The sequence below is a fragment of the Lampetra fluviatilis genome, chromosome 5 (genome assembly GCF_964198595.1).
Source record: "Lampetra fluviatilis chromosome 5, kcLamFluv1.1, whole genome shotgun sequence".
Classification (NCBI taxonomy): domain Eukaryota; kingdom Metazoa; phylum Chordata; class Hyperoartia; order Petromyzontiformes; family Petromyzontidae; genus Lampetra; species Lampetra fluviatilis.
Window position 1 is genome coordinate 7,283,033 of NC_136279.1, and position 14,403 is coordinate 7,297,435.

The window sequence follows — 14,403 nt, forward strand, 5'->3', positions numbered from 1 at the left end:
CATATCTCTCGGGGTTGGTGAAGTGTGTAAATTTGAAAACTGTCCCCCGTCATAAAAATGTGGGGGATTTCCACCGTTTGCTACGGGGCCTGTAATAATTCGCCCCCGCCTCGTGATTCAAGTCATCGTCACAGTTTGGCATCACTTTGATTCACAAGAAAACTTTTTTTGCTGTTGCTGTCAACATTGCGGTCAATGTAGCACATTTAGTGGCTGCAGGGGTCACGCGAACCCATGAACGTACAACTTGTAGCAATTGTAATGTGCTATCACGGCCATGTTTGGATGCATGATGAACCCGTACATCGTTCCGTGCCTGTTATATGTCTGTATGTTGAACGCCAACCGTGTTAATCGAAGGTGCGGTGCCGGATGTTTTCCTGGGCGACGCGGTGATTGTGGCTCAGGCTTGTTGTGCGTCCGTGATTGCCTGCGATGAGCGGCACCAATTCGTTAGGCTGTTGACTTCATTGTTGTGCCTCAGGTGGACAGCCCGGCAAAGTCCTCCGACTCGTCGGTCGAGGTGAAGAAGGTCAGCCGCTTCCAATCCATCGGCATCCAGGTGGAGGATGAGAAGAGGTGAACATTCCGGCTCGGAGCGTATAGGAACCTGACTCTCGTGAAACGATTGGAATTCATGAATCGTCCTAACGCGGCCACGTCTCAAAGAGATGTGCCGCTTGAAGGCGACATGCAACATCGAGATGATTTGAAGGGATTTTAAAAAAAGTATCATAATTATTATAATGTCCTATGTTTATCCAAGAAATACTCACTGGGTCCAAAGACACCTTTTCAGAAGGTTCCTGTATTGGGATGTTTGGCCAATTCCACACGGACGGGTTCACGAGCCCACTTGGCCTAACAGCCAAACTAAAACAATGCATTGCAGAGGCTTAGGAGTCGTGAGAAAATTCTCCCAAAGAGTTCGGTCGGCATTGCTGCCTTGATATTAAACGTTGGCGAGATGTTAACTACCTCGCCTGATTAACAGGAGGTCGTGGGTTCGATCCTGACCCTGACGTCTACATATTTGGAGTTTGCATGTTCTCTCCGTGATCGCGTGGAATTTTCTCTGGCTCCTCCTGTTTTTCCCTCCACATTTAGAATCAACACACGTTATACATTTCCACGTGATAAGCCACTTCGTTGAGCTATCATTTGTGGTCAGGTCCCTTCTCAAAAAGAGCTGTATAGCCCAGGGGGCCTTCTTACCCGGTCAAATACAATTAAACAACCGCAACGTGTTCACATGCAACATGTACTTCCACCTCCTGGCCACCTCGCAGGCTGAGCCGGCATCCCCTCTCCGCCCCCAGGTCCCACCACCGCTTCGCGCGCTCCAACAGCATCTCGGCGAGCGTGCAGGCGAACCTGTACGAGGGTGACACGCCGGCGCCGGCAACCGGCGGCCTGGACCGCGTCCACTCTTACCGCGGCCTCAAGCCGCCCCCCCCTCCCCCTCCCCCACGCCGGAGCTCCGACTCCGACGCCCTCGCCGCCTCCGCATCCGCCTCGGCTTCCGCCGCCGCCGCCGCCGCCGTGGCCGCGGCCGCCGAAGCCGCGGTGGCGGCGGCGGCCGCCGTCGCCGCGCACCCGCACGTGACGCGTGGCTACGCCACCGCCGGCACCGCGGCCCACGGCTCGCCTGGGCCGCCCCCCCCGAGCGTGGCCCCCGCCGGGCCTGAGCCGGCGCGACCGAACCACCACCACCACTACCACGGCGGCAGCCCCCGCTTCGCGCAGATCCAGCGGCAGGCGGAGGTGGAGCTGGACGACAGCCTGGCAGATTTTGACCCGGCGGGGCTACCGCCCCCCGAGCCGTGGATGCCCAACGACGCGATGGGGCCATCGCCCGTGCCGCTGCCCTTCATGCTGCCACCGCCTCCGCCACCGCCTCCGCCACCGCCTCCGCCGCCGCCGCCGCCACCGCCGCCGCCGCCGGTGCCGCCCCCCCCGCACCATCTGTCCCGGCACGACGGGCCGTGGTTTGCTCGGTTGCTGCGCGCGGAGCGGGAGCGCATGGAGGGGTGGTGCCACCAGATGGAGCGAGAAGCCCGCGAGAATGAGCTCCCGCAGGAAGGTTGGTGGAGTGCTCGTGCTGCTGCTGCTGGTGCTGGTGGTGTTCGTGGTGTTTTTGCCCACAAGAATGTCACCCGTCCATCTCCGTGACACATTTTTTTGCCACATATTTAGGGCTCCACATGACAGGCCCGGGTCAGCCGTTCAGTGCGTCCGTCGAACTTTCCCTTGGACTGTGTTTTGTTCTGTCAGACTTTTCCATCTCCCCCCCACCCCTCACCTCTCTTTCTCTCTCCAAGCTGTTTTGGAGGTGTAATTCTTGAATGAATACTACTTCTACCCTTAAGTCTTGCTCTGCTAGTGAGTAATGAGGGATTGTGGGTATGGCAAATCGGGTGGCAGGGATGGACACTTGGAGCCCGCCTGAATAAGCCTACTCTGCTCATGCCCGTGGTCCTGCGGGGATCACTAAATGTAGTCAATTAGAAGACTCCTGTGGATGGAGGCATTTGCTCACACAAAACAGTTTTAACCGAGGTACGATACCTCATGTCCTTGTGGTGGTGGAAGGTGGCAGTCCTGGTTCTGGTGGCGGAGGTGGGGAGCAGTGGCACAGTGGTTAAACGCTGAATTACGAACTCGACGACCCGAGTTCAATTTCCGCTCCACAGCCAACGCCAGTGACGGTTATCTGAACCGGTCCTGGACCTCCCCTAAGTCGACTCGGCCTCAAATTAGTATGGTTTAGGTGGTAAGGATGTTTGTTTGTTGAACTTCATTCGCACCGTACATAGCCAACCGTGCTCATTGGAGGTGCGGGGAATTGACAACAAACTAAACACAAGAAGAAGTTGTAAAGACATGAGTTTAGGAGTGGTGCTGTCTGTCTGTGGTGGTTGGTGGTGGTGGTGCTGTGGTTGTGATGGTAGCAGTGATTGTGGCCGTGCTGTGGTTATGATGTTGGCAGTGGTTGTGGTGGTGCTGTGGCTGCGATGGTGGCAGTGGTTGTGGTGGTGCTATGGTTCTGATGGTGGCAGTGGTTGTGGTGGTGCTGTGGTTCTGATGGTGGCAGTGGTTGTGGTGGTGCTGCCTGTAGTTGTGTTGCACGGTGGGGTGGCAGTCGTCATTATTCCACTTTAGCAACAAAGAGCACCTGTGTCGCTTTCAATGAAAGTGAAATGAGTGGCACAAAAACACTTTGACGTGATTGCACATGGACACGATGACGAGGCTTCAATAGAGGGGACTCATTCATTAGTCCTCTATTGAAGCAAAACATGGAATTATCATTGCCACGCTATTGTTTACCTGGCTGGATGCTGGACTCGCAAATCAGGCATTGAGCCAGCCCATCGCATCTCAAGAGCTAAAAAAATTCAATAACTTTGTCGGGTAGTCAACAACAGACCTCCTCCTGCGAGTGACGTGTTGGTGTGTGTGAGTAGGCTGCATCCAGCCGTGGATAGAGCACGGCTGAGGATGATGATGCCGGCCCACCCATACTGGACATGTGGTGTGAAGCAGAGCTTCACGCTTATCAGATTCCTCCGGTCTAAAAAAAGATTCTGATGACACCGATGAAGGGACGTGGTCGTTGTTTTAACTCCGGCTCCTTGCCCCTCCGGCAGTGCTCGGCAAGATCGCCAACGCCGTGGGCAGCGCCCACGAGCTCATGACGGAGAAGTTCCAGCAGTTCCACGAGCTGTGTTACCAGTGCACGGTGAGCCGCTGCCGCGACGTCGCGCACACACACAGTCCCACCAGCAGGGGCGGGGGAGGCCACAGCACGCGGGCGGCACGTGACCTCGTGACCTCCGTTTCACTCGGCCTACCGTTTCGAAAATGGCCGGCAAACGCTCGTCGTGTGTCACTGCAGCTGTTTTTTAGCCGCACGAATCGGGTACCAGAATGGGAGAATTGTGTCGACCCGACAACACAACGTTTCAATGTATATACCCCGTTCAGTCACTTCTTCTTCATCGATTAAAATAGATGATTGCACTCGCGCTACATGCGTAGAATGCCGCTCGCGAGAAACGATGATGTTTTTGACGCAGATTGTTTTCAAATTATGTGACAATTGTCACGTTTAGCCTAATGGAGTGGAACAAAAAATCGTACAAATGAGACGGAGCAATACAAAAGAGAGAAGCAACGCAATCAATATGGTAAAAGCAAGACAAGAAATAATATGTTCAAACACCAAACACTGATTGGCCAACACCAGTTTCAAAGACAATGCATACATTATCAGAGCATGTTTGTTTGCATGTTCACCACAAGTACGTGTGGTTAATGCAGACTTGATTCCTTGAAAAAGGTAACTATTTGGTGTTTGAACAACTTAACACCTCCTGTTTTATTGCCAGAAAGGGTAAAACCTATTCTTATTTTTCATACTTTGATACTTGAAAAAAGGTCCCATGATAAGAAATAACCAATTTTTACTCAAATTGCATCCCAACCCAGATTCCGTGATGATAATCACGGAGTCTCTATGGCCAATGGTGGCGGTGGTGGTGGTGATGGGGGAGATGGAAATCTTATACGCCCACTGATTGTACAGCTGCACGTTCATCCGTCGGCATTTGCTTGTTACGCACTCGGCGTTATTCCTTCATTCCGCTGTGCCGCAGTTTATTTGCGTTGCGAGCGAGGGCTTTCGCAGGCGGCCTTTCGCTCGCCCGTGCCTCGGGAGGAGGATTGCGTGACTCAAAACCCCTTGGGCAAATATTTTTTATCTTCATTGCGGCTAATTGCGCATCAAACGGCGGAGACAAAATAAGGGCCAAACGCAAATGGGACGCAAGGTCCCGACCGTGGCGGTCGCGGTGAGGATGTTTCCGATCGTCTGGGCGCATGATTAGCATAAACTGAGACGCCACCGCAATGTGACCATAAATCACTGCCGCACTCTCGTTTGCCGCTTGGGATGCAAGTGTGCGGAGTGGGGGGGGAGAATGGGGACCGTGAATGGGTTAACAAAAGCTGCCGTCAGGATTAAGATGAATTAAGTGAGCTGGCCGCTGCTGCGGATTGCTCTTTCACGCAACCTAAGCCTGAAAAGTTTGAGGAATCTCTCCCTTTATATCATCAGTGGGGATGGAATTGCAGCTGTCTTCATGGTTTTTTTTAGTGGTCAGTGTTATAAGGTTAGGGTTAGAGGCTATAGTGACTTCAGATTGGCCAATCACTGATATTTTTGTTAAACAACAAAAATATGTTTTATAAAATGTTATCCTGTTTGTACTATCATTGTCACATCGCAAAATGAAAAATCAGTTAGACTCTCTCGCAGAGCACTGCAACCCTTCGTTTAAAAGAATGGCCCATAGAAGCGGATTTCACAGAGCTACTTCTAAGTTCCCTTCAAAAATCCATGCGACTACGGGGGGATTGTGGGTTTGATCCCGACCCTGATGCCTGTAAATTTGGAGTTTGCATGTTCTCCCCGTGGTTGTTGAGCTATCATTTGTGGTCAGGTCGCTTCTGAAAAAGAGCTATGTAGCTCAGTGGGCCTTACCTGGTAAAAGAATAATAATAATAATAATACAAATATATGTAATGTTTTTCTATATATAAATAGGTCAGGATCGAACCCACCACCTCCTGTATACCAGGCGAGGTAGTTAACATCTCACCATCCTGGTGCCCCCGATCTTTGGCAAGAAGGAGGTTTCCCCACCGCTGTGTTTATCTAATCGCATCAACTGCCCCCTCCTCTGGGGGCCTCCCACTTCGTGTCCCCGGCTGCCCCCAGGACCCTGGCGCGGACGCGTGGGCTACGTCGCAGGAGATGGCACGCTTCTGGGAAACGCTGCAGCTCTCCATCGAGGAGATCAGCCTCAAGTTCGACGAGCTGCTGCAGCTCCGAGCGAACGACTGGAAAGCGGCCGAGAACGGCGAGCGCAAGGCGAGTACCGGTGCCGCCGCTGGTCGTGGGGACGGTAGTTGAGGGAGGGGGGGTGTGGGGTTCGTGCAATTATCCGCAGGGTTGAATTTGTACTATTTGTTTGGCTTTGTCCACGATTTGATTGCAGTTGCGTTGTCGGCATCCAACTTATAAACAAATCACCTGCAGTGCGCCTGGTCTCGTATCGGAGGCGCCTGGATAGGGCTTAGATGAGTGACCACCTCCAATTAGCAAGGATTGACTACGTACAGTGCGAAAAAAAAGTTCAACATACACACAAACTGGTGTCCTAGGCTGCTGCTGCGAGGCTACAGTGTGGGCAGGGGACACTGCAGCAGAATCCATTGCTGTGATCTTCTCTGTGCTCTGGCGTCTTTGCTCCTCATCTTCACCAATGTTGTAAAAACACCCCGACGTGGCGTGGAAAGGCACTCGTCCGGCAGTGGCTTGAGAGAAGGGCTGGAAATGCACATCGGCATCATGTCCTGAGAACTCTCACAGGAGTCCATGCGTCACCGCGTGTCTCAGAAAGCGTCCCGCAGAGGGAGATATTGTAGAACTGCTTCCGAGATCACTTTGAATCTACACACGTGGCGATGCACTTACCACATGCCTGGAATAGGGATTAATTTTTTTCCCAAGGTGGTCAAATTGCAATGTTTTTCATTCTCAGAGGTGAAATGTGTCCATGTTGTGTGAAAACCCCAATTTATTTTGATGGGTTTGCTCATGCCGTCTTCGTGAGCAGGCTTAGACCATCAACTCGGTACACTTGAGAGCCTTGTGTCATCACATTTCAATCTGTGTAAGTCTTTGGGTCTTTATTATAGTCTCTATGTCTCTATGTGAGTCTGTGGGTCTCTGTATAACTCAACGAGTCTCTATATTAGCTATTGTTGACCAGGCTGACACCTCGAAAATCGCTACACTTGAGAACCTATTTTAATCACAGGCAGGTGAATCTCATATTCGAATCCATTGTCCTCGTGTTTCACCTTGTGTTTTGTGGAAAGTTGTACGTATGTGTACATTTTCTACAGGTAGTATGGGTTGACTATTTCCAAGTCCAGATCAGGAATCGACTCAGTCCGTCAGTCTTCCAAGGCTGATAAAATAATTAACAATCTCGTAAAAGTCAACAGTGATTGTCCTATTATTAAATTATAACATGAATATAATCGTAAACATAAAATAAGCACCACTGCCCCAGTTCATTTGATCAATATAGCTGCTATATGTAATCATCACGATCCATGGGCAGATAGCCGTATGTGTTCACAGCATATTTCATCACATTTTTCCACTTTCCTCTGTCTTGTGCCAATATGCTCAAGTAGTGTCACATCTTCCTTGCACCAAGCTCTTATGCCGTCAAGCCTTCTCTGTTAGGTCTTCCTCTTTTTCCGGCTCATTCCATTTTTCCAGAACAACGCACTTTTAATTTTCCTGTTGTTGCCCATCCCACATCTGTGTCCGAAAAGTGCCAGCTTCCCGCTCATCACAGCCAATATTTATTCTGCATATGTATCATTATATATGCTATATTTAATCTTTGTATTATTCCTCTGCTGTTCAGCGAGAGCAGGACGACAGGAGGGTGGCCCCAACCGCCCAGGCAGACAAGAGGGCGCCGTCTCCCCTGGAAGAGTCCAAGTCGTCCCGGAGCTCCTCGCCGCCGCTGCCGCCTCTGCACATGCTACCGCCGCCGCTGATGGTGGAGGAGCGGCGCGCCGCTTTCTTCCGCGAGGAGCGGAAGGTACCGCCTCCGGTGCCCAAGAAACCACCCAAGGGCTCGTTGCCGTCCTTCCCCTGCCGGCAGCGATCTGTGGACTTCGACAGCCGGCCGCGGGGCTGGCTGGAGGGCGCCGAGGGCCCGCTGGGCGCCGGGGGCGTGGCGGCGGCGGCGGACCGCGCCGCGCGCATGGAGAAGGCCAGCAGCGTGGAGGCTTCGTTCATGCCTGAGGCCCAGACGCGGCTTTAGACCAGAGTGTGGGCTCATGCCAGTCTGTAGAATGGCGTGTGGCCCTAGTTCGGACTGTTGCTGGGGGCTGGCTTTAGGCCGGAGTGTGGGCACAGGGTAGTTTATAGGCTTGGAGTATGAGCTCATGGCAGGCCTATCGCCTGGCTCCAGTTCAGGCGATAGGCCAAAGTGTGGGCCCAGACTCAGTTGTAGGCTGGGGTGTGGCCCCAGGCTAAGCCGTTGGCTTAAGTGGAGTAAATGAGCTCTGGCAGACAGTCATGGGCGACGGCTTCCTGGGACACTACTATGGGATGTGAAGTTGACATTTGAGTTCTGTTCTTTTCGGTTTTCTTTTTCTGTACTTGGGCTATAACTAAAATGGTTGTTCACAATCACTATGCTTCTCTCCATTATCTTCACCCATTGTACTTATCTACTCGTAAGCGTGTCTGTTCGGTTGTTGTTGTTCTTCTTCTCAGTTCTTTATTTGTGCCAAACTTTCCTGCTGCCGAACAGAGGCCATCTCCTAGCCCCAATGTTGTAGGTTAGGAAGCAGAAAAATCTGCCACACAAAAATTTACACTGAACGAAAAAACGTCCCTAAAACAACGCTCCTTTAAACCAAACCGCGTTGCTGAGCAGTGTTGGCGAAATCTCGTTTTCTAAGCCTTTTTTTGGTGCCAACGGGAAGCAGGGCTTGGCAAACAGTGGCTCCAATCCCACGCCTCGTGACACATTTATTCATAACCACACGGCCATACCCGGCGCTGAAGCTGGGCCACGGGCAGGCGTCCGTTTGCGAACAGTACAGGGTATTCATGAACCTCCGCTATCGAGGGGACAATCTTGCGCAGAACGTGCGACCCATCGCTCTGCCGCCGCTGTGCCCACACGCACTCTGGGCCCAAAGTGTTTTGTGAAGGCCTTTTCGCACCCTGGAGTAACCATCTTTGCATTTTTCGTACGGTAGTTATCACCCCGCCCCCTCCCCCCACTAATAGCCATGAGAAAAACAGAATGAAAAGCCCTGTACCATATCATGCACGCATTCTTTCAGGCCATATTGCATTTCAATTCACATTAACGGCAAGAGGACCACATCGGCTCACTACAGGAGAATTTAACATGAAAGTTACGCAAAGTCACACAAAACGCCAGAGCACAAATGTAAATGCAGACATTTCTGAGCAATTCGATGGGGGCCCATCAAGGCCCACTACCCAACCACCCCCCACACCCCACCTCCAAGGCTTACAACTCCAATAGAGCGAGTTTGTTTTGACCCAATGTGTGTTTTTTAGGAGGTTCCCTCCATCCACAAGTAGAAGACGACCCGGCGGGAGGGTGAGCGATGCGGGGGGGGGGTTGTATAAGTTGGGACCCCGCAATTCGCCAAGCTCGCCCTCCGCACGCGTATCGTGCACTCGCCACCACCGTGTGCGGTGTCACGGCCGGTCGGTGCTGGTGGTGGCGACACGGAGTGCTGGGCAGGCCACCAACCCCCCACGCTGGGGGTAGCCCAGATGTTTAAACACTCTGAGAGTGCGCGAACACTTGGGGCACACACTGTGGCGGTGCGGCAGTGCGTGCCCCAAGAGGGTGCCGTGGGGGCGAGATGTTAACTACCTCGCCTGGTATACAGGAGGTCATGGACTCGATCCCTACGCTGATGCCTGTTGTATATTTGGAGTTTGCATGTTCTTGGTCACGTGGGTTTTTCTCCGGGTCCTCCGGTTTATTTTTTCCCCTCTGCATTTAGAAACATGCGTTTAGAGCGTCTGGCTGCTATAAATTTCCACATGATCAGTCAGGTCACTTCTGAAAACAGCTACGTAGCTCAGCGGGCCTTACCTGGTAATATAAAAAAAATAGTTTTAATAAAAAATAAACAGTTTAAAGCAACTCAAACCATGTACGCAAACATTCGCAGTGCATACATGTATGGGCAGATATGCAAGCATGTCCATAAGCACAGCCGTCGACATTCTGACACATCAATATTCCTCGTAAATATGGGCTAGCGTCATGCCTGGCCACGTTTGTTGCTCCAGTACTGATGTTCAACTGCATAAGGTACCTATTTAAGTCGGAATCGACATAGGGAAAGCCAAGGACAGGTTTAGATAACACTTAATGCGACTGATTTTATCTATGACCTGGAGTCGAACCCCATGTTATTCGGGTTCATAGTGCGTTGTGTGAACCTCTGCACCAGAGCTTCGCACATACACACGCATTTCATATACAAAGTCAAAGATCCCCCCCCGTACAGCCTTCAACAGGCCGTTGGGGCAGGTGTTGTTAGCGATCACCTATGAAGACCCACACAGAACACAAGGGGGCGGGTGGCAAACACCACACCCAGCCGCCTTTGTCTCCCTGGTGCTGATGTTTACACACCGCACAAGGTACTAATTTAAGGTCGACCTAGGGGGAGGTGCTGGATCGGCTCATTCATACAAAAAAACAAAGATCCCCCGTATAGCCTTAACAGACTTGGGGAAAGTGCTGTTAGCGAGCACCTATGAAGGCCGGAACGCTACACGAGGGGGTGGGTGGCCAGTACCACGCCCGACCGCCTTTATCTCCCCAGTGGCGATGTTTACACACCGCACCAAGTACCCATTTGAGGCTGAGTCGACCTAGGAGAGGCCCGGGACCGGTACAGATAATCGTCACCGGTGTTGGCCGTGAGCGGGAATCAAACTCGGGTCGCGGGTTTGTAGAGCAGCGCGCAAATCACTTCACTACCGCACACGCATCAAAACACACACTATACATAGTTATACACACACAGAAAAGCATATTGCACAATTGAATGAATCCATGCCACCAGCGCCTGGGTTTTGTATTCATAGTGAACTGGGTGTTGAAATGGGTCTACACCGATGGCGTGATTACCCACGGTCCCGCCGTTAAGTTTAATGTTTTTTGACATTCTACAAAGTGCCATATGTACTCTTGCCATCTAATATGTATATAATCTCGTAATATACATACATGAAATATACATATATACAGTATATATATGAAGCAAAAAAAACAAGCCACTACCACTACCAGAGATAGCTACATGCTCAATATTGTCCTTTGTTATGCGATACGAAGCAGACGATTGCGGCCAATGCCAATACGTAACATCGACGGCAATAATCGTCACCACAATGTTGACAAGGACGGTGGCGATGCTAACGGCAATTCTCTAAATGTTTTGACCTGCACGCACGCCCATGAACCCACCATATTAGTGTGTAGCCTGTACTCTGGGTCAGGGATGTGGGGTAAAAGTGACTCACACGATGTATTTTTCCCCCTCCCCACGTCTTTTTTTTGTTGTTGCAGAACTGCGTACGCCCGTGTATTATAATACCAATAAAGTATGAACTTTGTGAGTGTAGAGGCGAACGGGACTGGCAAAGACAGACGGACGGGTGGATGGGCGATTAGGCAGTTGTGTGTGCGTATGCCTCTTCTAGATTTTGAAATGGGGACCTAGGACTTTGAACTTGCATGGTTCTACTATCGTGAAGTTCGTGACTCGTTCCGGCTTTTTGCGCTTAGAAAACCCTCCTCCCGTGATGTGTACCGCACCATCGCGTCGCGGTAACGTCTGTATTTAATGAGCGCTGAGCTGTCAATCACACGCACACATTTACACACACACACACACATTTACACACGCACACGTTTACACACACACATTTACACACACACACACACGCACACATTTACACACACACACACACACATTTACACACACACACGCACACATTTACACACACACACACACGCGCGCGCACAAATATGCATACGTACACGCACGCACACCCGGGCACAGCGCTTTATGATTCAATTTAATTTATTACTCGAAAGTAAGACTATATTTATTTAAAATATATTTTGATGTAGTGTTCAGTTTACTTGAAATCAAGTTCGGTTGGTTTTATTCTGGGAGGTTGGGGTGGTTCAGTATCATGCCTCATATCAGTAAGCGTGCGTTTGATTTCATATCTTATAATATTTGCTGGTAAAATGAATACGTAAATAAAAAGAATGAAAGGTTTGGACGCTCTGGTGAGACTTAATGTGTTTTGCACTTGAGTGGTCTGTGAGAGTCATCCCACAGAAGATCTGTCAATGCCCGGACCCCCCGAGATATAATTATGTAAAGTAATAAAATATTTAAAAATACTTTTTTTCTTTAAACACGCTTTAATGAAATGTACTGTCCGAGCTGCCCCTGCCCCCTTCCCCCATCGCCCCTCCCCTCCTTCCACATCCCCCGCCCCTGGGCGTGGCTCCCCCAGGCTTGCCGTGACGTCAGGGACCGTGGTGATTTACAGGCAACGTGAGTTGAGCGTCGACAATTAGAGCAGTTAAAACGATTGTTTAAAAATATAAAATTTATTTTTTATAATAGAATATAGTATTGTCATCAGTATGACATAGCTATACGAAGTTTGCAGTCGATACGACATTGGGAATACGGTTGAAATTGAGTTACAAGATTTTTGGATGCAACACATACAATAAGTTAAATAAAAGCGTGTAAAAAGTTTTAAAATACATGTTTTGGATTTTTTATAATAGCATATCGTGTTGTCATCAGTATGACATAGCTATACGAAGTTTGCAGTCGATAGCACATTGGGAAGTGTGTAAAAATTGAGTTACAAGATTTCCTTTTTGAGGATACAACAGACGAAGTGAGTTAAATAAAAGCGTGTAATAAAAAAGGGCACCTTTGCGATTGACAGATGCGACATCCACGACGTCCCGTTGGTCTCCCGAGTCTCTGGAAACTATGAAATATCTCACGAGCGTTTATTTTGTTCACGACATCAGCGAGAGAAAAAAATGCGTGTGTCGATAGGAGTGTTTATCAACGTGTTTCGTTCATCCATAACACAGTTTTGTTTTTGCGTTAGATCGCGTAAATATATAAATGTGTCGTTAAACCCGCCACCACCCGACACAGCCAATTAGTAATGTTTTGTCACGTAAACAGAACGTGGCCAATTCGTTACTAGTACAGCAACACCGGTGTGTTGGAGAGTTGTAATTCCTGGCGAGACAGCCGGTTAGATTTAATGAAGCTAGTTGTCATTACTGGCGAAACGTCGGACTCAAATTATAAATGTTGTGGATTTTCTCTCCAACACACCGGCGTGCTGCACTAATAACGAATTGGCATGCTCTGTTTACGTGACAAAACATTACTAATTGGCTGTGTCGGGTGGTGGCGGGTTTAACGACACACATTTATATATTCATGCGATCTAACCCAAAAAAAACATGTATTATGGATGATATTGGTCGCGAAAGCCGCCTACTACGTGTTAAACCGCGTTTCGTGTAGCCAAAGATTACCATGAGTTGATGAAAGTCAAGCGTAACGACGACGACGAGGATGACGACGACGACGATGACTCGCTACTCACACCAAAGACCAAAGCGCGACTCATCATCGCGAAGCAGTTGACTTCATAGGCGGGGACGCAGATGGCGATCACTGAACGGCGGACTGGAAGTGGAAAATCTGCGAAATGTACAGGACATGGCACTGAGCTCAACGATTGGCTGACCTGGTAATATTGGAAAGGGCACTATCACGTCTGCATTGAATGACTAAATAGTGGACCAAATGATTTACTCCAATTAACACGTGTCACATCAACAATCTTGCCAGTTTATTACTGCTTCGGTCTGCCGTTTAGCAGTGTGGCACGACGTTTTTTTTGCTGGTGATTACAACCGGCATCGTCCGGCAGTTTCCAGACGATACGATTCGGGAGCGTGTCAGGTGGGGAGAGGAGGGTCTAACGGTGCAGATCTTACGCAATCTGACCCCACGTCAATTTACAAATCGTAACATTTGGTCACGGAAGCCTCCGTGCTAAATTCACCGCAGGCCCACGTCTCAACTCATCAGTCCAGGATGGTCACCGATGACCTTGATGTACACGCACACGCACGCGGTCAAATTCCCCTTTGAGCCTCGTTTGTATTGCATCGCGCAACTCTTCATTCTTTGAGTGGCGTTATGCGCTTCGACGGCGAGGGCGATTTCATAATAATGCATTTTATTCATATAGCGCTTTTCCCACGCTCGAAGCACTGAACAGTAAAAAGTATTCAATATTATACATACTAAAACAAACTACGTGCGTGAAGAAAAAAAACAATGTGCGTATATAGAAAACATCAGAGCAGCATGGAGAGCATTCAATGGACGGGATATACCAGGTGGGAGAGTAGAGGAGGGAATTGAAGCCAGATTTTTAAGACCCTTTTGAACAGTTTTTAATTGAGATTTGAAGGTGGAGATTGACTCAGCGGATCTGATCTCAAGGGTCAGTGATGTTCCATCGCCTTAGGGGCAACTGAGGAGAAGCGGAGGTTGGTGGGGGGCACAACGAGTTCCGTGGGGCGTCAGAGGATCTTCAACGTCCCACCTCCGCAGGGTTTGTTTTGTCGCCCAAGTTGTTCTTGGTTCGAATTCCGCGGC

General features: G+C 49.9%; 1 protein-coding gene across 6 annotated transcripts in view; it reads left to right on the forward strand.

Moving 5' to 3' along the window:
• The window catches only part of LOC144932485 (disks large-associated protein 2-like), a 173,813-nt gene extending 161,306 nt beyond the window's left edge, over window positions 1-12,507 (forward strand). For 4 of the 6 annotated variants that reach the window (XM_078856601.1, XM_078856605.1, XM_078856603.1 and 1 more), the window contains 5 exons: window positions 485-579; window positions 1,290-2,083; window positions 3,651-3,742; window positions 5,783-5,935; window positions 7,512-12,507. In XM_078856601.1, the coding sequence (XP_078712727.1) occupies window positions 485-579; window positions 1,290-2,083; window positions 3,651-3,742; window positions 5,783-5,935; window positions 7,512-7,916 (1,539 nt within the window). In that variant the 3' untranslated portion in view covers window positions 7,917-12,507. The remainder of the gene's footprint in view (window positions 1-484; window positions 580-1,289; window positions 2,084-3,650; window positions 3,743-5,782; window positions 5,936-7,511) is intronic. The other 2 variants (XM_078856604.1, XM_078856607.1) reach the window with 1 other exon arrangement.
• Window positions 12,508-14,403: the final 1,896 nt, after the last annotated feature.